The 27,758-nt window shown below is 34.5% G+C and overlaps 1 protein-coding gene across 1 annotated transcript in view; it reads right to left on the minus strand.

Moving 5' to 3' along the window:
- The window catches only part of LOC129218965 (E3 ubiquitin-protein ligase PDZRN3-like), a 63,203-nt gene that overhangs the window by 15,772 nt on the left and 19,673 nt on the right, over positions 1–27,758 (minus strand). Inside the window, exons 2-5 of the mRNA XM_054853285.1 lie at positions 23,103–23,489; positions 20,454–20,552; positions 16,569–16,631; positions 12,688–12,786 (exon numbers count right to left, since the gene is read on the minus strand). Coding sequence (XP_054709260.1) covers positions 12,688–12,786; positions 16,569–16,631; positions 20,454–20,552; positions 23,103–23,351 — 510 coding nt within the window. The 5' untranslated portion in view covers positions 23,352–23,489. The remainder of the gene's footprint in view (positions 1–12,687; positions 12,787–16,568; positions 16,632–20,453; positions 20,553–23,102; positions 23,490–27,758) is intronic.

Consider the following 27,758-nt stretch of genomic DNA (forward strand, 5'->3'; position numbering starts at 1 on the left):
TTATTTTAAAAAAAAAAAAAAAAAAAAAAAAAAAAAATCGAAAGGAGAGTTGATCAAGAGTGTTTTTAGTTAGGTTGCGTCTTTGGATGACATTAATTAACGAAGATATTAATTAAAAACCTCTAAAATGTTTTTCGCGATTTTTTCAGTGAGAAAATAGTTAAAAATTTCAAAATTTAATACCAAAATAAAGAAAAAAAATTTCCGCGTCTGTTTGGAGCTTCTATCTTTCATAAAATTCGAATTATGACGTTTTTTAAAGCAGATTTTTAATAACGGCTAAGCCTTTATTCACGCGATTGAAAACCGAATGGGGTTGTTTCCTTCAGTCAAAAATAGTACTTTTAGTCACTAAAATTGATAGAATAAGCAAAAAATAAATAAATAAATAAATAAATAAATAACATAACCCAGAAAATTCTTTCATTTTCCTAACAGTTATTTTTTAATTAATTTTTTAATATGTCCGATTTTTCAAACAAGGCGTGGTCTTGGTGACGTCACAAAGGATGCTCTTTGACGCATCTTTGTACCGCGTTTCCACGTTATGATAATCAAGAAGCGAATTAAAATTGCGCTCTGCGCTTGCTATTAACCATATCGTTGCCAATACACGTGAGTAAAGATGCGAATTAAATATTTTGCTCTGTGAATGGCAACACAGAATGGCATTTCATCATTTGTGATGTCATAGGGAGGAAATGTAAACAATGAAAACGCGCAGATTTTAGCATTTTTTTTAAAATATTAAACTTAAACAAATTATTTAAAAAATGGTCAGATCCTGTGTTTTTAAGCATGCTCTTTCAGAAAAAAATACTTTTAAAATTTTGGAAACGACCCCATTCATTGTTGGCCAACAAGGAAATTAAAAGCAGTTATTCAAAGTTTTTATCTGTTGCCAGTTTCTATTTAATAGCAAAAAAAAAAAAAAAATACTTGACTTTGATTTTTAATAATATAAGACTTTTAAAAGGATTTTCAATTTTCCCTCTTGATTCTGCAGTTGCGACTCAATCGGGGGTTTTTAAAATTTTTAATTTTATCGTTCCTTGTCAATATACGCATTTGCGTTTTATTCCGCAATTTTAACTTTAGGACAATAAAAGTCTTCAGATTTCAAGCGATAAATGTTCGCATTGTATCCTTATCAACTAGAAATCAGTCCGCACATCTTTTCCACGACACATATATAGTGACCTTTATAACTTTTTCCTGAAAATCACCTTTTCGGACAGCGTTTTTATATGAAGAAGGTTTTTCAAAAAAGTACAGAGATAAAAGTGTTACATGACGTTCTGTATTTAAGAGTTTTTTTTTTTTTTTTTGAACTACTAAATCCTAACAAAGAGTAAATATTAGGTTTATTTTGCATCCAATATTATAATGCTTCTTGAGAACACAAAAAGCGTTTCCCCAATAAGAAAAATATGCATGTTTGAACACTCAAAGTTATGATTGAAAGCTAGATAATGATAAGAAATTCTCTTCATGATTTGAGCCGCACTTTTCTTCGTTTGTGGTGTCATTTTTTTTTTTGGAATTTTTGAAAACTACTGAAATGCTTAAATTGTCCTTTCTGACCCAGAAAGGTTATTTTGTCCTTTTGAGTGCGTTATGAAAAGTGCTTAGTATTTAAAAAAAAATCTGTTATTTAAGCGCTTTTATTATACTTGGCCTGATTGTCTCGGAGAAATCTGAGGCTTGGTTTTGCTTATATCTCTTCTATTAGACCACTTAGAGACTTCGGGATTTCACTAAATGATTTGCTTAATCTTAAGGTACAACTTAGCGCTGAAAAAATAAAATTCTAAAATAAAATAATTATTTCAGTTAAGATGGAAAACAGCAAGTTTCATGTAATTTCCGCATTAAATGTTTAAATATAAAACCCATTGTTACAAATTTCGTTGCCTTTCAACACTAATGTTAAAAGCAATCATAATGAAAATTTTGAATCAAAGCTCCTCTGAAGCAAGCATGAAATTAGCAAACATAAATCCTACAGAGGAACAAGGATTAAATTTTAGTGCCTACTGCTTAAAGTTTTATACACGTACATAGGTTTTTTCCCTTTTAGTGGGGAGCATTTATATTAAAAACGTGAGGGTAAAATTATTCTATTTCTGAAATACATTTACACTAAAAAGAATAAAAGAACAGAATGTTTTTAAAAATACCAAGCACTTTTCATAATGCACTCAAAAGGACAAAATAACTTTTCTAGATCAGAAAGGGCAATTTAAGAATTCTTGTATTTTTTCGAAAATTCTAAGAAAATGACACCACACACGAAGAAAAGTGCGATTCTAGTCATTTCAAACCAAACTTTCCCAATAAGAAAAATATGCATGTTTCAACACTCAAAGTTATGATTGAAAGCTAGATAATAATAAATCCTCTTCATGACGTGAGCCGCACTTTTCTTCGTTTGTGATATCATTTTCGAAAACTACAGGAATTCTTAAATTGTCCTTTGTGACTCAGAAAAATTATTTCGTACTTTTGAGTTCATTATGAAAAGTTCTTGGTATTTTTTAAAAAATTCTGTTATTTGTTTGTTTACAAAATAAGTCAATTTTTGTTCTGCGCACTTGGTTTGCAATGGAAACACAATGTTGTCAGCCCCGCTTAATCTTGTAACGAAAACCCTGCTTATACGAATAAAATCTCCAGGAATAGAATATTTCCCAATGTTAGACATTTCGCAATGTTAGGGATCCCGCTTAATCGAACAATTTCCCCGGTTAATCGAATAATAGTGATCAGCTTTCGCATATGTTTTAGCTGAGAAAATTTTTGTATACATTAAAAATTAATTAAGAGCAATTACTGACGTAAAAATTAAAAATTGTATTTTTCGGCAAACAACCGGCGGGGGAAAAACATTCATAATCTATCAAAGCTATCCTATTTATTATTCTAAGCATTCTATTTATTTTCTTTTATCGTTGCCATTACCAACAGACAGTTGATAATTAAATTAAAAAACACAACGAAATATAAACATTGCAGAAGATAAGAAATTGATAGATATTAATTGCGTAAAACACGGTAATTGAAGTTAGAAAGGTGTTCTCAAAATACCTTGAGCAAGGAATTCACTATTATGGACTGTCTCCAAAAGATATTAACTGAAAAAAGGTGTCGAAACAAAGATTCACTACCCACAGTTGTAAGTGACATATAATTTTCATACGTACTTTTATTTACTTAGCTTATTTAAAACGCTTTTTAATAAAAAACATGTTTCTTCTATTACTTAGATATTGATTTCTTATAACGTTTTAAGACAAACGTTGTCAATCAGGAAAAATAAATAAAATTTCCCCGCTTAATCGAATAATATTTCTTGGAACTCACGGTTTTCGTTTATGCGGGGCAGAGTACCAGTTTTCCATTCAGTAGGGGAAATTCATCGTAGACCGCCAACGATCAAGAAAAACCATCGTTCAGCTCGCCTTAAACCTTATTATAGTATTGCACCATTGATATCCTTAGACCTCATTAACAATTTCACTGATGATCTCCGGGGGGGGGGGGGGGAGGGGGAACTAACCTTACGGACATAGCTTTTTCTTCCGTGCCTCTGGGGGTGATGGGGTAGTGATTGGTGTTTTCGGAGGAAAAGAAGAGAAGAGAGAACTAATAAGAAGAGAGATGGGAAAGGGGGGAAGCCCGGTAAATGTATCTTTACAGAGTTTCCTAAAAAGTATCAGCGGCTAGCATAATTCAGCAGTATTCCAAAAATCATTAGTGGGTCCCCTTATTAAGCGTGCAAGTTGCTCCGATATTCGATAAAGTTCAATAATTTTCCATGATTAAGTAGGAAGAGAATAAGCTTGATCCATTTCGCCGTATGAAACTATTCAAAATAGTTATACCTGGATTTAAACAATTAAGAACTCATGTTTAAAACTATTTTCGTCCAGAAATGTACTCGAGAGAACTCGTACTGAAACTTCACTTTGACAAATTCAACAGGTTCTAATAAAAGTGAAAGTGTTTTAGATTGTGCAAAAAAAAAAAAAAAAAAAAAAAAAAAAAAAAAAAATTAACAAAGGTCGGTAACATGTTAATGAGTGATACTCGTTCAGTGATGAAAAGTAATGAAAGATGTCTAATTTAAAAAAAAAATCGCTTATTGTTACCATCATTTTGCATCGCCTTCTTCGAAGCTGGTTGCGTATTCTAAAGAGAGTTGGTTGTAGAAACATATATGATTTTTTGAGTAATTTAAAAGTTAAAAAAAAATAATAAAATAAACCTCACAAATTAGTACATACCCGTGTAGGTAAAACTGCATTTAAAGCATCTCTAACCTGGAGACGAGTCCGCACAAAGAATAACCAGTGACTTTCACCATAGAGACAGTTATGAGAGTTTTCAACATTTTAAAAAAAAAAAATCCAAAATAAATTTCGATACATTTTTATGAATAAGTCGTATGAAATTTTTAAACTTTATGCAGCCACAAGATGTACCGTGTCAGAGCTTAGTTTGCATAGGAATTCTCAGAAGTTAAAAACTGTACTTATTTTATTAGGTGATTTTTTTACACGTTAAATAGAATTCAGATGGTTTATAGCTAAAGCTTGTTGTCAGAAGATCAGCACACCGCATTTATTTCGCTGTACAGGTTCGTATTTTCTTAGCTCCCTTTTAGCTGCGTTTCTATTTGACAAGGCTAGGGTAAGGTGGGGTCCCGTTGGTTCATGTTCTTCCGTTGACCCGATTAACTTCTCGGTGGACTTGACCCTCTACGCAAAATGCCCTAGTGAAGTGTGAAGTATTGCATACGATGTAATTAAGACTTCGCTTGTTCCTCCTTGTTAAGGGGTCTAAAGACCCTTAACCTTCAAAATTTTCGACTTTCTGGAAAAAATATATGTTATGCATAATTTGATTCTGAACAATTTGATACCTTATTTTTTACCATACGCCAAAAACTTTTCAAGTTATCGTAAAAATGCGTAAACTTTCCTCATAGAGATTTATGTTAATAGCAGCTGTTTAAGCCTCTTTTTCTCAGGTACCGGTTTCTTCAGTTTTCTCGTTTTGCGCGCATGATATCTCAGAAAGTTTCTTATACATTTCCATAACCCCGTGCTCCCTCGATAAAAATCTAGCAAAATATTTTTAAATCAGCAATTATTAAATACATTTTAAGGATTGCTTCCTTCGCCTAAAGAATGCTATAGGTGTTGCAAAATATTCGACTCTGATTCTGAAAATTTCAATAAATAAATCTTTTGCTGAATGAATTGAATTCCGTTCGATGTCATGATGAATATTTACTGAACCGCTTAGCAGAAACTGATATGAGGCAGTGTTATACAAAAGAATAATATAATAATGTGAGCTTCATGCTTCTTCATAGTCCCCCTCTTTAATATCAAACATTATTTTTTCATTTTTTGTTTAAATCTTTTGTTTTCCTCAACGCGGCATTTGCCTTTCTGGCGTTCGCTCGTTTTAATGCACAAAAGAATGGCCATTTTTTAAAATGCAGCCATCATTGTTCCTTAGACAAAACGTATATTACTGGATTAATCATCGAGATTGACTGATTGCAACCGATCACAAGGACTTTCAGGCACATAAATTAATCTCACACGCACCCTACAAATACTTAATACGCCTTTTATAAACCACGGGCATCGAACCCGGTTCCGCTGATCCCGAGTCAGAAACACTAGGCCCCAATCAGAGGCGTAGGAAGTATATAAACGTAGGGGGAGCTGGGGCTTATGATAGGGATCCAAGGGACAGAAGCAGTAGCTCCACCAGATTTTTTTTTGGGGCGGGGAAGAGGGGGGGGGAGCACTTGAAAAAAAATTTCTTATTTGAAATGATTGTCGATCCTTTCGTCTTCCTCTCCCTTTCCCAGTAATGTTTTCAATCATCTATATGTATAAAAATGAATGTTTGTCTGTATGTCATCCATGAACTCAAAAACTACCCGGCAGATTTGACTGAAACTTACACCGTTTGTTATTTTTGGTACTGGGAATGTTTATAGACCAGTTCGAAAAAAAAATCCGATCAATAGTTCCTTTTTTATTCCAATTTAAGTCACAATCCATTGGATAAATACGAATAAAATTATCGGGTGCAGAAATTAATTCGCGTGAAAGATCTCATTGATAAGAAGTTAGCTATTGCCATTTTTCTTGAGTTGAACAAATAAATTCTTTCTTTATTGTTTTATGGCTTTTCATGCAACGGGGGGATTTAAAACTTTTTCTGTTTGATATTTTTAGCGATTGATTGATCTTGCAAACTGCGTGAGTACAAAATTTGAGTATAGTCACGGCTTCACTTGATACTTGGACCGATTATTATGAAAATTGCTATATATATGTATTTTTCCACGGAGAAGGTGCATAATATGCTCATTGAAGCCACTCGCCACCAGGTGGCACTGCAGAGTAGCAACTTCTGCCCCGTACAACCGATTGTCATGAAAATCAGTATAATGATGTATTTTTTTGTTGGCGTAGCAACGCGCGTCGGGTACAGCTAGTATCCAATATATAAATTGAGGCAGTGAGAAACAAAGGGATGTAAGTGGATAGCTTTAAATTTTGAGTAAAACGCGTTTAAAGATAACGTCTCAGGTAAGCCTTTATTGGTATTTTTTCTAAATCATGCTGTACAGCAGCACCAACCAGCGCTACTAGTATTATCTCTCACCCCAAGACAGAGGAAAGGTTCCTCTACTATTTGTACTGGTTATCTCCAAATTTTTAATTTTGCTACTTGCATCCTCTTGCTTCTCACCGCCTCAATAGTATATGGAGAGAATGAGGTGATAAAACTTCTGGTTTTTTTGGAAGGGGGTCGGTCAGTTCTCTAAGATGAGCACAGATCAATAGGGGGGGGGTCCTGGGGCGTCAGCCCCGGAAAATTTCCGAAATCTTAGTTCTAAAAACGTAGTTTAGACGGTCTTTGGTAATGTTAAGGAGAGAAAATGTTCGAATGCCCTCCCTGGAAATTTTTCGGAATTTATGTCTTTAAAGCCCGAATTCAGACCATATTTATGACGTTAGGGAAAATGATATGACTCAAGGATTGTCCTCGATCGATTTACATCACTTTCCCAATATTTCAAAATTGAAGTTCCAAAAACGCAATTGAAGAGTCTTCAATGATGTCAGGGAAAGGGGGAGGTTCTAGGGCTCTCTGGATTTTTTTAGAATTTGAAGTCTTAGAGAGCGTTCCTCAATCAGGTTATTGGAAAAGATTCCTTCCCCTTAAAGTTTTAGAAATTGTAGTTTTAAAAACTGAATTTTCATCCTTCTTTTTTGATATCAGAGAGGATTTTCGGGTGTCGCTCTCCGAAAATTATTCGAGATAGATCATATTTGTTAATGTTAGAGGCATAGCAATGTTTTGAAATTGAACGGAATATTATATAATCTATCATATTGTGGAGGGCAAGGTGTTCAGTCATGGGTTCTCTTCCGCGAATTTTCAGGAAATCTCTCTCTAAAAACGAACATTGCAACGCTTTTTAATAATTTAGGAGGTAGGGGAGGGCTTCTGCAGCGTAGCATTTAGAAGACTTTCTTTTATGAGAACTAGAAACAGAGGAGAAGAGAAACAGTGCACCTGAAATGTGTTTAAATAAAACGTTCGTTGTATAGTTCAGATAAATGTTAGTAAAAGTACTTCAGAGAAACTATGAAATATTGTTGGTGCTTTTTCTAACACTAATGAGTGAAAGGGAACATTTTTAATCGTGAAAATGGATATGAAAAGTTTCCCAGAACCTCAAACATTTTGAGGGAAGCTCAAGTGCTCACTTCCACATGCATTTTTTTTAGCATGAAAACATATCTGTGACAAAAAAAAAAACCCTTAATTTTGAGAAAACAAAAAAAGAAGAATAAATATAACTTCATAAAATCTAAATGTTCAAAAAAAAATTTGTTTTCAATAAACTCGCAGTTTTTAACATCGTAACAATGTTTACAATTATTAAAGTTTTTTTTTTTTTTTTTATAAATATTCTCTAATGGAGATCTCACTACCGATTTTGATTGCTGAGAACTTTTGTTTCTGTGTTGTAGTACCTCAGAATTCTTTAAATTATATTTATCTTTGCAAATTTTTAACTTCATGAAAAAAATCAATCCCTCACGGTTTAAATATAACAAAATAATGGATAAAAAGTTTTTTTTTAGTTTCTACCATGGGATAGCTCTGGAAAAAAATATTTTTTTATATTATTTTTTCACAGCAATGATATGTATCCGCAAAAGTAATTTCTGGGTATGTTACTGATTTAGGTTGTTTCTTCTGACAATATTTTCAATCAAAAATAATAAATATAACTTTTATAGAATTTTAAAAATTTGTTCTAAGAATATGTATATCAGGCTTTTAGTCTATGTCCCCTGACAGAAGATCACTTTTGGTTTCGATAGACCATCGAATAATGATATTTTCGCAATCTGATCGTAACTTTTGATCGAAACGTGGAATTTAATACCCGAAACATACGATCATAATCCCTCGAAAATTAGTTTAGAACTATTTTTTGTTCTATAACTACATTGCTTAACTTTTGAGAACTCGCTAAAGAATTTTCTTTGATTGAGGCTGAACTTTTTATGAAGAAATGAAAAAAATAAAAAAGAGAAAGAAACGATAGATAAAAATGCTAAATAAATTTGTTTGTAAATTGGACTTTTTTTCTTTTCTTCCTCTGCATTGTTTTTTTTTTCTTTCTTTCTTTTCTTTTCTTTCTTTCTTTTTTTTTTTTGATAATTGCAATAAACAAAAATATTATATGACCACTCAGTATTTTAATTTAACTTTCGTTTCATATTTTGCAAGTTTGTTTTAATCAAAGAATTTAAAAGGATTCACTGGAGATTCTTTAGATAGCGTCCGGAAGGTCAGATGTTGTTTACCTTAGAAACCTTCTTTTTGATACGTGTCTGGAGCACCTTCATATTTAAATACAAAACTGGCTCACGATTATCCCTTTTTAGTGGAAGTGTGAGATACAAATGACATGCAAAACTAAGAACATTAAATTGAGCTACAGTGTAATGTGTAATACACTTGCAAAAGACGAGCTCAATGTGGAGAGGGCGGAAAACACCCCTATGTAGATAACTTGTCTTTAATACTTTTCTTTTCCTTCCGGGAATCGAGAGGTTCGAAAACAGGGAAACACAAATGTACTGACCGTATTGACCACTCCATCTCTCCCCTTTCTTTGTTGGTTATTATGTGGAAATTCCTAAAAAAGGTAGATTTCATTTTTGAAATCAGGTTTGAGATAGACAATGTACTGCAAAAAGCTATACGGTTAGAATTTTTCCGGGGGAGCTGAGCCGGTCTGAAATATTATAGAGGGAGCTCAAGCTCCCCCAGCTCCCCCGCTTCCGACGCCTATGCCCCCAATAACCTATTATTTCATTGTAAGCGACATATTAATGTGACTAGTAATAGGTTTGGAGCTTCATAACAATGTGCATGCAAGTAATCAGTCCTCGGGATGAAAATGGGCACACTGCAGCTGCACAGGGAGTCAAGTGTTACATGTCTTACTTCTATGTTTGTAAAGTATGTTTTTAGTTTTTCCTTGCTCTATTTTGAATTTTTTAATTTTAAATACAATACTGTCTCTTCATGTCTTGAGCACAATAAAATAATGAATAGTGTAATATAATCCAGATGGAATTGAAGGCTTTTTTCTTATTAATTTTATTTCTTAAAGTAGATCGAGAAAGAAGATTGAATCGTCACCTCAGAGCAACAGTAAGACATCTTCAAAAAAAAAAAAAAAAAAAGAAAAAATGAGTTTACGGTTTTGTTAATATTACCACACACACACACACACACAAATGTGCCTTTATTTAATGGAGTGTTCGAAAACTTTTTATATATTCAAATCTTTTGTGTGCAATAACTTGGTGTTGCAGAAGTTCCAAAATTGATCTTAGTTTAGGGCAACACTAGGTTAAATCAGATATCCTTCTGTTTCACTAAAATATGAGCACCAAAATATTAAATTTGCTAATGTTGCTCTAACATATTACCGCTCACTAACTTTAGTTTCTTTTTTTCATGATTTAATAGTTTTTTTTTTTTTTTGCAGCAGGCAGGTGATAATTTTATTTTCAACTATAAAACGTTCTTAAAAGCCGTTCGAAGCTTTTCAGTATTGTTCCTCTGTTAGACATGATAGTAGTTAATGCCAATCTTCAGCAGAAAAAATTCTATTTGATCGAAATACTGTCACATTTTAAAGTAAAGTATATTTGAAGTTTATTCTCTATTTACAACTTCTGTTGCGTTCTAAAAATAAGAGTGAAAAAAATGCGCAGATGGTGACACCATTATCAAAAGGTGAATATTTAGTTCAATTATAGCATTATTATAGAGTTCTACACTGCCGTGGGAAGGTGAAGAGCAGTATCTGCAAATTTCCTTTTTTTTTCATATTTGTCATTTATTGTTCTTTAGCTTTATTTTACAAGCTTGCTGATTTTGTTTCCACTAAAATAAAGCACGAAAAAAACGTCGAATTCCAACATTTCCCTATTGTTAGTATGGAGTTCAAAAAAACATGTTTCTTCAAATATCTCAAAAACCTCGTTTTTGCAGATGATCTGCTTTACCTTGCCACGACAGTATAAAAATCTATACTTTTCTAAGCGAAAGTTTTTTAGAAAAGTTTTCTATAGAACTATATTATAGAAAAAAAATGTTTGGAAAAGTTTTCAACAGAATTAATTCTATTCACAATTTTATCGAAATGTATTCTTTCAATGATAGAAAAAAAAGTAATATTTTGTTTTATATAGGGATTTTCATTGATTTTTGTGTGTGTCTGTTTAGTGAATATTTTATTTAAAATGTTCAAAATGATATTGTTTAGTAAAAAAAGTCTGGAACACTTTCCTGGCTATTTTTATATGCGTAATCTATGCTATAATGTCAGTTTTCCTTTCATTCTTCATTTTCCCTTATCATTCTTTTTTCTCTTTTTTTCGTGATTCAATGCTTTTTCTGAAGTAGGCAGACGACAAATTGGTTTTAACTTTATTGAAGACTTTTACGATGATCGTAGTCCTTGTTCTAATTTTCATAAGGACTGTTAGCTCTATTTATAAGGATTTTACGGAACTGCTGTTCTTATTCTAATCGGGATTTTGGGGAAATATTATCTGAATTCGAATGGCTCTTTTTTGGGGGGGGGGGGGGGATTGTTTAAAATTTGATGATTTTTTTAATGAAAATCTGTTAACGTGATTTTCGAAGTTTTTTTAGTCTGAAAAAGTTTTTTTTAGAACTAATCCTCATCAGAAGAGACTCCCGAATTCAATATTTTACAAGACTTCTCTTCCTGAAAAAGAGTATAATGCTCGTATAATTGACGTAAAAAGAAAAACTCACGCAAAAAGAGAACAAGTTCTACAAAATCCAGTTTATACAGAAAAACCATCCATTCCAATCAAAAAGAATGATCTGATTTCCGTGCGCGAACAAAATATGATTCCAAAGAAACAATACTTCTTTACGTCTCTAAAAGGGTTCACGACTAATGACAATGATAATAATTGTGATTCCGAATAATATCTAGTTCGGGTGTACTTCGAATAAAAATGTTTAATAGCATAAAACTTTTTTAAATTTCTAAACATAACCACACAACCGCTTATTTTCAATCAACATTACGGATGAGTTGGAAGCAGCAAATTAACAACTCTACATTTAACTTAGTCAGGGCTGTGGAGTCGGAGTCAGGCTCATTTTGTGGTAAATGAATCGAAGTCGGGCTCATTGTGATAAAGGAGTTGAAGGGATTAAATTCAAAGATTCGGAGCCGGTCATTTTCCCTCAAAGTCCGCAATTCTACCAGTGCTGTCGGAGTAGGAGTCGAAGGCTCTAAAATTCCCGGAGTTGGAGTTGATCCTTTTCTCTCCGACCCCGCAGCCCTGATCTTAGCAGTGTTTTAATTGAAAATGATTTATTTTAGGTAAAACACTAGGATATGTTGCTATCCGCTTTTACATCCTAGTTTTCTTCAGAAACATTAAGAGCAACAGTAGGACAAGTGAATTTAATTATTTTCGTACAAGATTAATTGAGTATTTCAGTACACCCATTAAAAGGCACTCAAAAGCTAGGGGAGATCCCATTTTTTTTTTTCAAAATCAATGAATTACAACCTCAGATATACAGCATTGAAAAAAACATCAAACTTTCAAATCAATTTTACTAGAAACTCTCTTTTTGCACATGTCTTACTCTTGCTTTGAGGCGACGATATGTGCGAGAATCGACCCTCAAATAGGTTGCACTTATGAACTGCTGTCACCACTTAAGAGTCAGTGGAAAATTTTGTAGAAAATGGCTACTTTATTATATATATATATATATATATATATATATATATATATATATATATATATATATATATATATATATATATATATATATATATATATATATATATATATTGTATTATCTCTAAAGCAGCATTTCTATAGCATATACGTTTAGGCCTTCTTCAAAACATGAGAGCGCTATTTCTCGTGACGTTACTTCCGTGTTTTTGGAACATTACGACGTATCCTAACGATTCTACCCCAAATGAGTCACCTTCATGTCGATTTGGGAAGAATATATAAGAAGAGTGTCAATTAAAATATAAATATTTACCTGAATTTGAGGCCGAGAAAGCAGTAACGTGATGTCTGGTTCTTTGCTGGAGAAAAGAGAAACCGCTTGCTCCCGGTTATGGACATCAATCCCGTTTACCTAAAATTAAAAAATAATGCAATTAAAAAAATGAAGCGAACATGAAATATAGAAAATATGATGTTTTTTGGTAAATCTTGTATTTTGTGAGAACTGCTAATAATTGACCACTAGAGTACAAAAATGTACAAAAAAATAAATAAATAAATAAGTAGATATGCTGTATATGATTGCTAGAACAAATTTTTAGCATCCCCATGAAATACACGGCCAGCTCAGTCATTCTAGCCGAGGACTGTAGTTTCATGCTTATTAGCACTCATCAGTCCGGCAAGGAAGTGACCGAGTTGGAGGTGGAAAACCTCTTAAGGAAGTCAAACAAACTGGTAGCTAATATTGAATTAGCACTTGCTGAAAAAATCCCATGATATGCTTTATTGTTATAATTTATAGTTGTAGCTAAAGTTTTGATTGGAAGGGTACTTACAAAGCCACCTAGAAAGATTCAAGAAAGTCACTTTATTACTATAGTAAAAGGCGTGATCAGATGAAATGTTTAATCGAGCTGCTAGAGGTAAAATTTAATTTTACAGGTTTATATTTATTATTATATGCAGATCATACATGCTTGCTTTTAGTAAATAAAAAAAAATCCGTTAATAGCTAACCAAAAATGTTAGGATTAAAGGGTGATCAACTACTAGTTGTTTAAAATGCTATCAGTGCTACAAATTGACCAAAGCAGTCAATTAGTGAACTTATGTTGGTTTTAAAGATTTTTCCTAAAATCTGAAGTGATTCAAACGTTTTTGAGTAAGATAAAATAGAATATAACATTCAGAAAAAAAAAAAAAAGATTTTTTTCACAGTAATTAACTAGTGCAGTTAGTTAATAAATGTTCTTTGTTTACTATTAAATAATTACAGACAATCGAAATACCTGTATAACACATAATTGATTTTTTATTGTAAAAAGCATTCACTATTAGTCAAAAAAAAAAACAGGCGTAGGGAGGATATGTCTGCCAAGTCGGAAACTAGGGCTTGGCTTGTGGAGGGGTTCGGTTTCGAATTGGAGTAGCGTAGACTGGAGAAGTTAAGGTCATGGGGAAGGGAGGAGCGGGTACTTGGCGTTAAAACTGACATGGCGCCCGCCTGTATTTTAGGTATTATGCTAGAGCCTATGGAGGCGGAATTCGAGGTCTATTCACGTTCACATAGTGATGACGTCATATCTGCTCTAAGTCGAAAGGTCTGGCGAAAAATTGAGGCTAAATCGCTAAGTTAGTATTATTTTTGGCGAATTTTCGAATCGAATTTTGCGAGAAATTGCCTAACTTCACATGGTTTGGCGACTTTTCAAACATTATAGGATACATTAGGGTGGTCATCACAGACCTAAAATGTGCCAAATGGGCTAAAAATATGATTTGCTAAGTTTCAGCTTAATCCGACAACTACACTGCTTGACATTGAACATGCAACACCAAGAAGGAATTTTCAAAAATTTATGCAAATTTTAGAGTAGCCGTACATCAATGAGTTATGTAAATGATGTGAAAAGCGCAGCTCTCCGACGCACGTGAAGTAAGATATAAGGGAAGGAACTTGTAGAATGGGCAATATTCGTGTCGTTATTTCTGACTGGAGAATTACCGAAGAAATTTTGTTTTTGTCTTGGAGGATACGTGTAACACGAGAGGATGCCAGGCCGCCGTCAACGAAGGCACTTCCAGCAAATAGACGATTTTACGAGGGGTATGGTGATCGATCGGGAGGTTTGTCCGTACGTCAAATAGCAGCTGATAACGATGCGAGCACGGTGCATCGGCTGTGCCGATGATGGTTGGAACAATGAAATGTGGCAAGATTGAGGAGTACAGGGGCAGCCAAAGTGACGTCAGAACGCGTGGATCGACGCATCCACCGACAAGCTGTAGAAGACCCACAAGTCACTTGTTCCTCGATTCTGCAGCAGGTGCAAGATACCCTGAATGAACCATTTCCCGTCGTTTGGTCGCACGTGGTCTGCAATCACGGCGTCAGCTAAGAAGACTGCCATTGATCCCACAACATAAACAGCAACGTTTAGTATGGTGCCGGACTAGAGCGACGTGGATGACAGAATGGCGAAATGTCGTGTTCTCAGATGAATCCCGCTTCTGTTTATCCAGTGATAATCGCCGCATACGTGTGTGTCGTCGACGTGGAGACATCTAATCCGACAGTAACTGTGGAACGTCCCACCGCACGACAACGTGGCATAATGGTTTGGGGCGCAATTGCATACAATTCCATATCACCTCTAGTTCGTATTCAGGGCACTATGACGGCCCAACGATACTTGGATAATGTGCTGCGGCCGGTGGCAATCCCTTACCCTCAAGGGCTACCTAATGCAATTTTTCAGCAGGATAGCGCCCGACCACACAGTGCTCGCATCCGCCAACATGCTCTCCAAGGCACACAGATACTTCCCTGGCCACCATACTCTCCTGACCTGTCACCAATCGAACGTGTGTGGGATGTGATTGGACGCCGTTTGCAGACTCTGTCCCTGCCTCGTTCAGAAGACGAACTGTAGCAAATGGTTGAAAGGGAATGGAGAACCATCCCTCTGGACACCATCCGCACCCTTATTGACTCTAGACGCATTTCTTCGTGTATCGCTGTCCGCGGTGGTCCTACATCCTACTGAGCCGACGCCATTCTCGCTCTGTATTCTGCCTCTCATTTTGAAATTAAGATCATTTAGTATTCCTTGCTGCCTCTGTCTTTTTTTTCATCACTTTCTGACCAATCCTTCTTGGTGTTGCATGTTCAATGTCGAGCAGTGTGTTAACGATTAATACGTGCCCGAAAAGGCTCAAATTACGAAAAAACAGCGATTTTAAGGGAAAATTGTAGTTTTTCCTTTGTGAAACTAAAACTATTCATCGTAGAAACTTGATTCTGGTTTCATTTTATAGGAAATTTTATTCTCGGAAATAGCGATCTCGTTCATTTTTTTTAAAATTTTTTTAAACAAAATGTACAAAATGGTATTTGACATGTTTCAGGTACTATAAGGGAGATCACTCCATAAAGGAGAATCTAGAAAACAAATGATCACAAAAAAGACCCTTAAACACATTTTTGGAGAATTTGTTTTTGTGATATAGTGCCCTTACTTCTCACATAAAAAGTGAGTTGAATTTCCTTGGGAGTATTTAAGAAAAAGTGACTTCAATCGTATCTGTTTTTCTTATTAAGGATCGTATTTTCATTCCATAGGGGAACCGTTAGGGGAGGGGGATCCTGAGTCTGATTTTAGAGGGGTCAGTATTGGAATGGTAGCATACAAACCGAAAGGATATACGGGGTCAAGTGTCAAGTGAAATATTTGGGCATAAATAGGTGGTCAGGGGTAGACATTGACAATTTCTTGAAGTTGAAGTCCGCAAAATGCGGTTTTCGGCTCTCTTTGGTAACTTTAGAAGGGGTCATGCCCCATGACCTCCTGGATCCGTGGTTGGCTAGAAGGCGGGGGACATGTTCGGACAGCAGACCCCTTTTTGCCTTAATGAAAGTAGAGTCAGTAGAGGACTCCTAAGTCAGCTTTTAAATCCATAGAATATCTCGAGGGCGGAGGGGGGGGGGGGATTCTATTATTCAGTTTTCAGGGTCAATATTCGATTATCCGTATTTTCGAATTTTCGGTGCATACTCAAACATTAACAAGCATGGATCATTGTAGCTATAAAAATATCAAGCTCTTTGCTATCGAGTAAGAAAAATTGAAGCTATTTTTGAAATAAATTTTCCAACAATCTTATTATTGTAGACATGTATGAAACAGTTACCTGGAGCAGTTGATCACCTTCCATGATTCTACCATCCTTCGAAGCTAAACTGTTCACCTCAATCTGGAAAATGATAAAAAAATAAAGAATAAATAAATAAATAAAAAACACTACGTGAAGTTTTATGTGTGCATGTAATCTTTCAGAATAAAACTCATTCGAAAGAATCTGTCAATTCCAGAAAAAGTGGACGCCGTTTTCTGCCAGTCAGTTCATACATACATTATTTTATACATTATTATTTTCAAAAAACTGTGGCAATCAAAATTTTAGAAAATGTTTTTTTTTTTTTTTTTTTTTTGAGCTTCAGAGTGAAATATAAAATCCTTATGAATTTATCATTATTCCCTCATGTATTAATAAATAAAGCAATTTTCTCGAATCCACATACGCAAGTATGCAATATTGTCGTGAGTTTTATTTAAGTAATGCTGGTTTTATTTATACATTTTTAATTAGACTCCATAAATTCGTAAACTGTTTAAATATTTTTAAAAATGGAATAAAGTAATAAAATAATTCTGAGTATCACTTAATCGTACATTACTGATTTCTCAATTAATAAATATCCCCTTATGTATGACATGAGAAAAAAAAATTCAACAACTTCTCAAAATTATCAGCAATAAAGGAAATAAACAACGTTATTTTAAACACGCAATAAATCTTCTTTTTCTGAATAAAAGAGCTATTTGCAATTCTAAAACACGTGTATACAATTTCCTTTATATTTTTTTATAAGTTATACGTTTCTACTATATTCATCACTCAAATTGCTTTTATATTTAGTAGATCAATTGTGTCAGTTTATCTTTCTGCATAAAATAAGCTAAGTAAGCTTTTAAAATTTAAACAACAGTTAAGATTATTAAAATTAAGTATTTTTTCAAGCTGTTGCAGTTACAGTGATTCTTTTCTTGTTTATTCTGCTTAATTATAAAAGTATGATATTGATCTGAGAATCGTTCCAGATTTTCCACAATCGAACACATGCAGTTAACAATTTAACCTTTTATTCTCTTTCATCCAAGCTTGATTGTTTTTGCAAATACTGTGAATTCTCGTTATAGCTATAATTAAATGACTTAAAAAAAAAAAAAAATCTTCATGTTTCTCAATATTCGCCGTTTTTCCATCCGATAGATTCAGATTCATTTAGGATAGACCGGTAAAATCTGGTTTTGCTATTTGATAGTTTTATTCTAAGAACTGATTTAGGTATTTCCTATCGGAACATTTATTTAATGTCTTCAGACTAGTCATAAACTGCAATTATTTCCACCCCAACTTTTGCGCTACTAGGTTTAGTTTTGTTCAGAAGATTTCTTGCATAAACAAAGCAAAAAAAAACAGAATAAAACCAGGAAATACTAAAAAACCGAATTTTACTTTTACTATCCTTCGTGAAACTGGATTTTGTGAATAGAAAAAAATGGTGAAAAGAAGGTTTTGAGAAACCAGTAGAAGCGCTAACTATTCGTAGCGCTAACAGCACTTGAAATTAACATACGTTAGTAAATACTTTGAGGAAGGCTAAACAAATGATTCCGAGATGCTTATAATTTTGTCAGTATATATCATGGTACAATGAGAGGTCGTTTTTACCAGGACTGCGGAGTCGGAGGAAAAAATGACAGATTCCGAAGACGGAATTTTAGAGACATCGACTCCGACTCCACGAGCACTGGCAGAGTTGCGGACTTTCAGGGAAAAAGACAGACTCCGATTCTTGACATTTCAATTTTTCGACTCCCGTTTCCGACTTCTTTACCCCAAAATCAGTTTGACGCTGACTCTTCGACTCTGCAGCGCTGGTTTTTACGTAGTCTAACCTTAGAGCAGGAATTAAAATGGAGGGAGCAAGTCCAATCATCGGTTTATCAAAAGCTGAACGCAAGACCCCAAGTCACGTGACTCAATAACGACGAATGGTTGGCACGTTCTGCGTGAAAAAAGCGTAAGAAACCTGATTTCTTCCAATGCTTTGCTTTAAAAATCTATCACGTGACTTGGAGTTTTGGTTTCATGAATGAAAGTCTTCACTCCCTCAATTTTATCTCTTCTCCATGAGTCTAACGCAAGTTTGATATGTGTTGAGTCAATTCACTTCAATAAACGCTGACTACTATTTTCGTAAAATTTAAAGATAAAAGTTTAGTCTGATATTCCCGATCTCTTTACCTTCAAGTGTTCACCCTTTTTATCAATAATCTAATTTTAGTCAAAACATTTTTTTTTGGAAACGTTACATTTTTTTTTTATAATTTTTATTATGTGTGATCTATAGCTCCGAATTTATTATCCATTTTAAAAGTTCAACTTTTAAAGTTTCATTAACTTCGGGGGAAAAGAATAGCTTCTTTGAGGATTGTCAACTTTCATTATAAAAGTTCCAACATTTAAATTTTCCTTAAATAATTTAAAAATCATAAAATGCAGTTTCTCTTCAAACACAGCTCCGTATTTAAATAAAAGTTCAGCACAGAGAGGAATTTTAACTTCAAAACACTAAATAGTTTTATAAAAAATATAATTTACGGCGCGAATTTTTTTTTTCACAATCAACATTTTATATTCTCATAACAGTGAAAAATGCTTTAAATTAACTTGTTCTTCTTTCAAAATAAAATGTATCAACCTTCTTCGTTTTCCCCTATTCAGCACTTTACTACACTCCTGTTTGTGAAAATTGCAACACCATGAAGGAAGCATCATAGTTGAATGAAATTTAATACACAGTTGAGTGGTAATGGTACAAATTAATGATTACATTTTGAAACCAAACAAACAATAAAAAGAGATAGAAATTGGTATTTTGTGGGCCACCACGCGCCGCAATAAGAGCTGCTACACGACTCGGCATGGAGTGAAACAACTTCGACAGACGAACCAAAGTTCGTCTGTCGAAGCAACGGGACGAGGATCACGAACGAGACGCCGCCCGACGAAATCGTACACATGTTCAATCGGTGACATATCCGGGGAATATGCAGGCCAAGGAAGAATTTGTACCTGCTGCGAATCAAGGTAGGATTTGACAGTCCTGGCGACATGTGGACGGGCATTATCCCGCTGGAATACAGCCCCTGGCAATCCTTGCAGGAAAAAAATAGCTTGGGGCTGTAAAACTTCGTTTATGTATCGGGTACTGTTCAAACTTCCCACAATTCGTAGTAATTTTGATCGTCCATGATATGCTATGGCACCCCAGACCGTAACTCCGGGGTTTCGTCTGCTGGCCAATCAAGAGTCCCAAAATTATTACAAGATCCCTAGCTGAGTAAAGGTTGTTTATATGCCACCAGGTGTCTGTCATCGCGAGCTGACGTCACATTTCGGGGTCCACTCCCGGATTTCCGAGCTGTCCGACCCTCGTCCGTCCGCTGCTTCCAAACACGCATGATTGTGCTGCTGTTACGCTGCAAACGAGCGGCTACTGCACGATAAGACAATCCAGCTTCACGAAGGCCGACGATTCTGCCCCGTTCAAACTCCGTAATTTGCTCAAATTTCGCTTTCTTTCGTCGAAGAGGCATAGTAAAGATTCAGTTAACGTTTTCTCTAGCATATAACCACCGATAATCATACACGCCTCGCTACAGCCGTCTATTTATATTCGGTTCGATTCGCCGTTCAGAGGGCGCTGCTCAGCATATGCATGCGCTACCGGTCTGCAATTCTAATCATTTGCATATCGTGCCCTACTTTACATTTCCTGCAATTTTCAGCTCACTCGCGCAAGTCTTTCGTCGTGTTGCAATTTTCACAAACAGGAATGTACATTAAACATATCTAAACTCAGATTCATGTCAATAGAAATGCATACGTGTGACTATTACAGGTAAAAAATGAAATGATGTTCAAAGCATTTACTCTAAAACATACTTCACTGATGAATATATTAGTTTCAGCATCATCAGGTGAAGCGTAGCAAAGGGTCAATCCCAACTTTTCGTCGCAGTGGTTACGATGAAGTGTTACTTCCTGTAAATAAGAAACTGATAGTGAAGAAAAGCAATACGTTAACCAGCTTATCGCCCATCGGCGATACTAGCAGCAAATCTCAAATATTTGAATAATTATAATGATCATTGATTTGAAATCTACTCGTACATTAAATGCCCTTTCTTGTCACAAAACCTGCAGTAAATTAGTTTGCATATCTGTTCCGTGATAGTGTAAAAAGGATTCAAACAATAGTGACATATCATAACAATTTCATGGGTGGGGGGAGGGATTTAAACTTTGACTATATACTATTAAAGTAGACTGCAAAAACCAACCAGTAAGCATAACATTAAAAATGCTTTGCACACATTGTAGTATTTGAGAATAAATTAGGAAAAAGTAATGGTTATATCATGATTTTCAAGAGAAATTACAAAATCACGATGTAAACGAGGTCATTAAAATAACGAGTTAGCAAACATTCAAGCAACTGATATGTACAAATGCAATAAAGTTATTTTTCCCCTTTATATTTGGACAAATTTCTGAATAAAAACAACAAAGGGAAACTATCTTACCAGTTGTTATTTTCAAGCAAAATATTAATTTAAAAACTGTCAGTTATTTTTTAGTAAAGCAAGAAATAAAAACAGCTAATTTTATCGAATTGAATACATGCTAGTTGCATTATTTACTGGATAAAAAGGGAAGAACAATGAAGTTCCTAGGAGCTACAATGTTGTTACTGGTAAGCGATTTCGAATTTAAAGTTGAGTTTTATTACATATACAATTTCGGAAGACAGAGGAAAAGCGCGATACATTAGGATGAGCGATATAAAGGGGAAGGAACATACAACGAGAGGTTACTGGACTGCAAAAAACCTTGATTTGCTTCGATGTTTTTTTTTTAATCTGCCACTGTAGTTGCTAGCGTTACTTGGCAAATATAGGTCACCCCCCCCCCTCACTTCTCAAAGTTTTATAGGTGGCATTTGATTTTTTGAAAATATAATTATCATCCAATTCAAGTTGACCAGTACATTCACAATCAATCTATGCAAAGGGTGACCACTATCGTAAGCATCATGCTTCTTGAAAAGCCGGCTAATTTGGGAAATGCAAGCTGCATTTTTTTCCTCTGTACAATTTAATGAGTTAATAAATGGTAATTGCAGGAAATAATGCTAGCATTTTAAATGCTTCAAAAGACACACTTTGATTATTAATTGCACATTTTTCGCTTAATCTTAATTTATTATGAATTCTGTGTCCAATCAGGTAGCATATATGTTTGGTCATAATGCTTTGATACACTTATTAAAGTATTTAAATAAAAATAAATAAAGTATGAAACTTAATATATGTACTTTTTGGAAACATTAGGGGTTGGTTCAGAAAATGTAATTACAAAGAAAAAATAATGTGTTCCCCAAGGTGTTTTCAGGATGGAACAAGTAGCAAGGAAACCATCATCGCTTTGTTCATTTTTAACGTCCACTTTAAAATTATGAAGCGAACACAACATTTCAAGTGAGAGAGGGGAAAAATGAAAGAAAACATAACGGACACTATGAGCGAAGCTTATGAGAACTATTCCTTAAGCCACAAACTCATTCCCTGTAGCAGACCCATTTCTTTTTCTTAAGCATTGATCGTTTACAACATTACCGAAAACGAGAGGGAATCTTTTTTGAACAACGTTCATGTACTTCATCACGGATTTTCACTTGTGATGAAGTTTATTTGGGACTTTTTTTTTTTTTTTTTTTTTTTGTAAAATTTCTTTTAAGATGTGCTGTTTCAAAAGAATGTCACGGCATTTTGACTAAAATATAAACTCTTGAAAAGAAAAAAAAAACTTAATTACAAACTCTAAGAGCTTTATTTCATGTTTTTTCTTCTTGATTTGTAGTTACATCATACTTCACGTTCAACAGCTCAGAATGTTGATTTGCAACAAATGCAGGAATAACTTAATAATGCCAATTATGACTTGAATAACCGATATGTTTTAAGAAAATATTTTTCTCATCGTGTCAAAAAATATAACGAATAATATATATATATACATATACTATATATGACAGGAAGCTTATATTTTGTCTAATGTAGATAAATGAATAGGTAGTAGCAAATAAATTATTGCTCGTCTTTTAACAAATAATAATCACTAGTTCAATAACAGCTATCAGTAATTAAATTAATTTGTCAAAAATTTCTTGTTGCAACGAGTGTGACATTTGCATCCACAAAAATGTAAAAAGACGAAGTGACGAAAAAACCCCTCTCAATTGTCGAAATCGGAGGGGATTTTATTATTATTATTATTATTATTTATTCATTTGCATAGCATTAGGGATTAATGATCATACAATAAATAAATTAAGTTTCTAAAAAGCATCAATATATAGTACATATCGTCGCCTCAGAGCAACAGTAAAATAACTTAGTGTTGTTTTTGGTATTAGATATCTTACTTTTGCTCTGAGGCGACGATATATTTTTTTCTCTTTCCTTTTGTATTTTAGTATATCTATGCCTATTTGGATCAAACTCTCTCAACACATTTTATTAGTCTACTTACTTCGTATTCGAGCTCACACCCGACTTCATCATCATCTTCCTGACCAAACGCTTCCTCCAGGGTTTCATAGTGATGCTCAACATCGTCGTCGTGTCCAAACAATATACCCGATGATTGGATGAGATTGTTTTGACTGAAAGGAAACAACCCTATAGGGGGCGATTCCCAGCCTCCTGTCCACTCGGTCTGGGTGCAGCTGTCACAGTACACGAAAGATGACGACGGAGAAGTTGCTGATTCTGATTCCATGCTCGCTTTTGGGGATGGGCCTGAAATAGGTTGTGGGTTTTGTCGATGGCTGATTTCAATGACGATGGGCTCTTTAGTTGGACGGAAAGCTTCCAAAACTTCTTCACGTTTCGACTTCGAGATGTCTTTACCGTTTACCTATACAACAAATAAAACCATTAGTACCAGATATTGTAACATTTAAGAGCAGTGAAAAACTGCCCTTGTAACACAATTGAAGCAGTGAGAAGCAAAGGGATTAATTGGACATTTTTAAGTTTTGAGTAAAACGAGTTTAAAGTTGCGGTCCTAGGTAGGCTTTCATTGAAAAGTTTTTCTAAATAATGCTGTACAGCAGCACTTACCAGGACTACCAGGACAATCTCTTGCTCCAAGACAAACGAGAGGCATACCTACCATTTGTGTACTGCTTATTTCCAAATTTTTAATTTTGCCCTTTACATCCCTTTGCTTCTCACTGCCTCAATTCTCGTTTATAAAGTTGATTTCTTAATGTACTCATTACTTTCGACTAGATCAGTGTTTTTCAAACCTAATTTCCACGTCCTCCTCCTGCTTTCGTACAATAATAATGAGTTCGAAGTATTTTGATGCTATAGTTACTCTAATTTTTCACTACAGTGTAAAATCGGCGTTCGTGGAACTTGTTGCGATTCAGGAAACAGTTTTGCAAAAAAGTTTTTTATTTCATCGGAACCTGGTGTAAACCCTTGAAACCACGAAACGTTACCCGTAAGCAATCACTGACGTTTCGGATTATTTTTAGTCTTTGAATCCAAAAATGATCTCACTTTTAGTATATCGCTTCAAGCTTTTAAGCTACATAAGGCTCAGAAGAACATTTCTTAAAAAGACAAAAGAAAAAATCGGCCAGCAACAATTACATACATGGCATACACAATGCAAAGAACTGCCTTTTTGTGTTATTGACGAATTATATTACATTCCTTAATGATTTTTCTTTTCGATGACAGTTAAGTTAGTTAAAATTTGTCAAAACTAATAATAATGTTTTGGAAAATAAACACTTATTTCAATTTAAAAATGGTTTGTTTTAGCCAATCGGAAAGCAATAGACCTTCCTGTGATTCGATTTTTCCCGCGAAAAGTAGTGACATACAGTCGACTCGGGTTACAACGCGATTCGACTTACGCGAAACTGCTATAACGCGAGTTTTTCGAGAGTAGCGAATTTTAGCTAACGCGAATTTCTCGCCCGGAACGCGAAAGTTTTCGTCAAGGAATCGCTGGGCGTACGTATCATCTTCGATAGTGGCTACTAAATATCGATTTCTCGAAACGACTTCATCCCTTTCGCATGACTGAAAAGCTGAAGATTTAACAACGTACTAGTCGAATCATTGCTTTGTTGGTGTATACAAATAACTACTCCGTATTTTCCACTCTAAATGCAAAAGTTAATTTCACATAGTATACTTTTCTAAGCATTCTGCTTCAGCTTAAGCTAGGGTAGAGAATGTTTCTTAAAAGTAAGGAAAAAGTGAAGATCTTCGATATGCAGGAGAATATAGATATCAATCGGATGAACTTCACATCAGCACCCATCATAATATTCAGTTTTTTAGTTATAGTAATTATTATTACCATATATACTGTAGAGTAGTGTAATAGGGTTGCATTTCGTTGTTATTAATATTATTGTATACTGTACATACAATATTGCACTTTGTCTCACTCTTCCACTGATCATTGATTTTGTTCATCATAACTGTATTTTATATTAAGTAGCTTTTTTTTTAATGCAGTATAAATTCAGTTCTTTATGTGGAAAATATTGACATATACTTAAGGAATGGTTTTAAGCAGTCAAAAGGGTATTTACAAGTGTCTAAAATAATTGTTTATGTTTCTCAAAAAGTCTTTTTTATACTCTTTTTCACAACGCGAAATTTCGACTTACGCGAGGGGTCTTAGAACGTATCCCTCGCGTAAGTCGGAACTCGACTGTACTCATAAGGTGTAGAGAAAAAATCCTGACATGGTAAAGGAAAACTAACTGCAGTTTTGAAATTAGAATGCCTACTTTACTCTGAAATAGCTCAAATATCTAATTCAATAGAAATTTTGTTAAAAAATTTTCCCCTGGGTTACCTATCTTAAACCTTTAGATGGAGCATCAGTTTCTTACAGGGCCGCGGAGTCGTAGTCGAAGAGTTTGAGTCGGACTGATTTTAGGGTAAAGGTGTCAGAGTCGAAGGTTCTAAAATTTCTGGAATTGGAGCCGGTCATTTTCTCTCTGCAGCGTAAACGTTTAGTCAGTCTGAACACTTAAAGCATAATGTCTATTTATAAATTTAAAAATACCTGCATTTATTTTATTTGTTTTGTGTTACCACAAACAAAATTACGAAAAAATCTAAAAAGCAAGTATGCAAAAAATGTAAAAGATCAAGTTTCAGACGAATGATCATAACAAAAAAAAAAAAAAAAAAAGAAAAAGAAAAAGAAAACGAGGTACGTCTGAAGGGTTAAAAAAGAAACTGCCCGAAATGCATAGAAGCGATGTTTTCTATGCAATAACGTTCAATCTTTTATACACAACAAGCAGATGGGATCAAAAATAAATGTATTTTCATACTTAACTTGTTTTCGAGAGAGTATTTCGCAAGCACTCGCTGAATCCTGTCAAACGTCTCGAAAACATAAGAACCGGCAAAATCGATGAAATCATACTTGTTAAAGAAAGGTTCGGAGACATTTTTTAAGGTTAAGGCTCGTTTGAGAGGAAAGAAAGCCGAGTGATTGGAAAATGTATTAACGCTCCGACTTTCTTTTTCAGTGGTATTAGGGAGGGCCGATCCGATGTACGCGCAAAGCTGGTTCGGAGAAGCAAAGAGCGAAATGAGACTAGCATACAAGAATTGGCCCCGATGTTTGATTCTTTTCCGGAAGCCTTCATGTATTATTTATCAAGGCGAGAAGAAAATCTCTTTTCTCGACATGAAATATAAATATCCCGTCAGCCCTCGAAATGAAAAATGCTGGATGGATTTCTTTTCTTCGGAGGTAGACCGCAGGGAAGATACAGGATACTTTGAAAGAGATTTCTTAATATAATTCCTACAGCAAAAATGAATTTTAAATAAGGATCTCACTGACAACCAAAGTTGCCTATGAATAAAATCCAAATCCATCATAATCAGGGCCAGCATTGATTCATGGATGTTAGGAGTGGTAAATGAAGACACACTCCTAAGCCAGATTCGTGGCGCTGAAACGTTTGATTACGATGAAAGTGGGAAAGTTGCACATCGTCAATTTCTAGAATGAAAGTAAAAGTGGAGTGGATTTTCTTTTGATGCACATTTGCATAACTTTTATTCATTTTTTTCCGTGTACTTAAAACCATGAAACAACATTTATGTACCTTGTTTCTAGCTTGAGCAAAGTAGGGTAGAAGCCAAAAGCCAAGACTGTGGGGTGCCTTTTGTTTTTGACTCTTACAACTAAAATTATTAAGAAAAGAAATTACATTGATCATAAAATGAAATTCAGGAATCTGGGATAAGGGCCATTTGAGTTTAAAAACTTAAACCTAAAACGTTACTTACAAATTTAATTTTTTCGAAAATCAGAAAACAAGTTTTGTTACACGGAATGGCTCTCATTTTGGGGTTCCACAAAAAAAATCTAGAAAACAGCTGATCGCAATTTCACAAATCAATAATTTGCACTTCAAACAAAAATCTACTCTTTTTTCGATTAGCAGCAATGTCTATATGAATTTCCTTTAGGCGTCTTTGACAAGGGAAATAAACCCACTGTACATTCCCTAATCATTTGAAAATGAGCCTGCCAAAATCACACACACGGTACAATTTTCTTCCAATTGTCTTTGACAAGGGAAATAAACCCACTGTACATTCCCCCAATAATTTGAAAATGAGCCTGCCAAAATCACATACACGGTACAATTTTCATCTTTACCACATCTCCAGTATTTTTTTTTCTGATGAAAAAGAAACTAGCTTTTGCCCATGTTGCGTATTTCACTCAATATTCCCCCCTTCCCCAGATTGTACGCTTCTCCAACCTGATTTTGATTTCTGATCACATGCATTAATTTTGCTTAAAATCAAATAAATACTGAAAAAGCACAAGCCTTAATGTTAATATGGTAGAAATAATTGCTTGTAAAGTTTTATAAGCAATTTGCTTATAATGTTCAACGTATAAGAACGGTGCAACCTTATTACTGTAGCACTGAACCCTGTAACCTCCGCAAATGCACCTCAGACCACAGTTTCTGGTTACAAAACGAAGAAACAACTCTTATACAAATAATTCCAAGATTCTCCGCAGTTGTCGGAAAAAAAAAAAAACGCAGTTACCCCTTATTCAGAAGTACCGTTATATTGGGTGACTAGACTCTAATACTGGCGCATA

Source organism: Uloborus diversus, chromosome 3, assembly GCF_026930045.1.
Source record: "Uloborus diversus isolate 005 chromosome 3, Udiv.v.3.1, whole genome shotgun sequence".
In the NCBI taxonomy this organism is placed as follows: Eukaryota; Metazoa; Arthropoda; class Arachnida; order Araneae; family Uloboridae; genus Uloborus; species Uloborus diversus.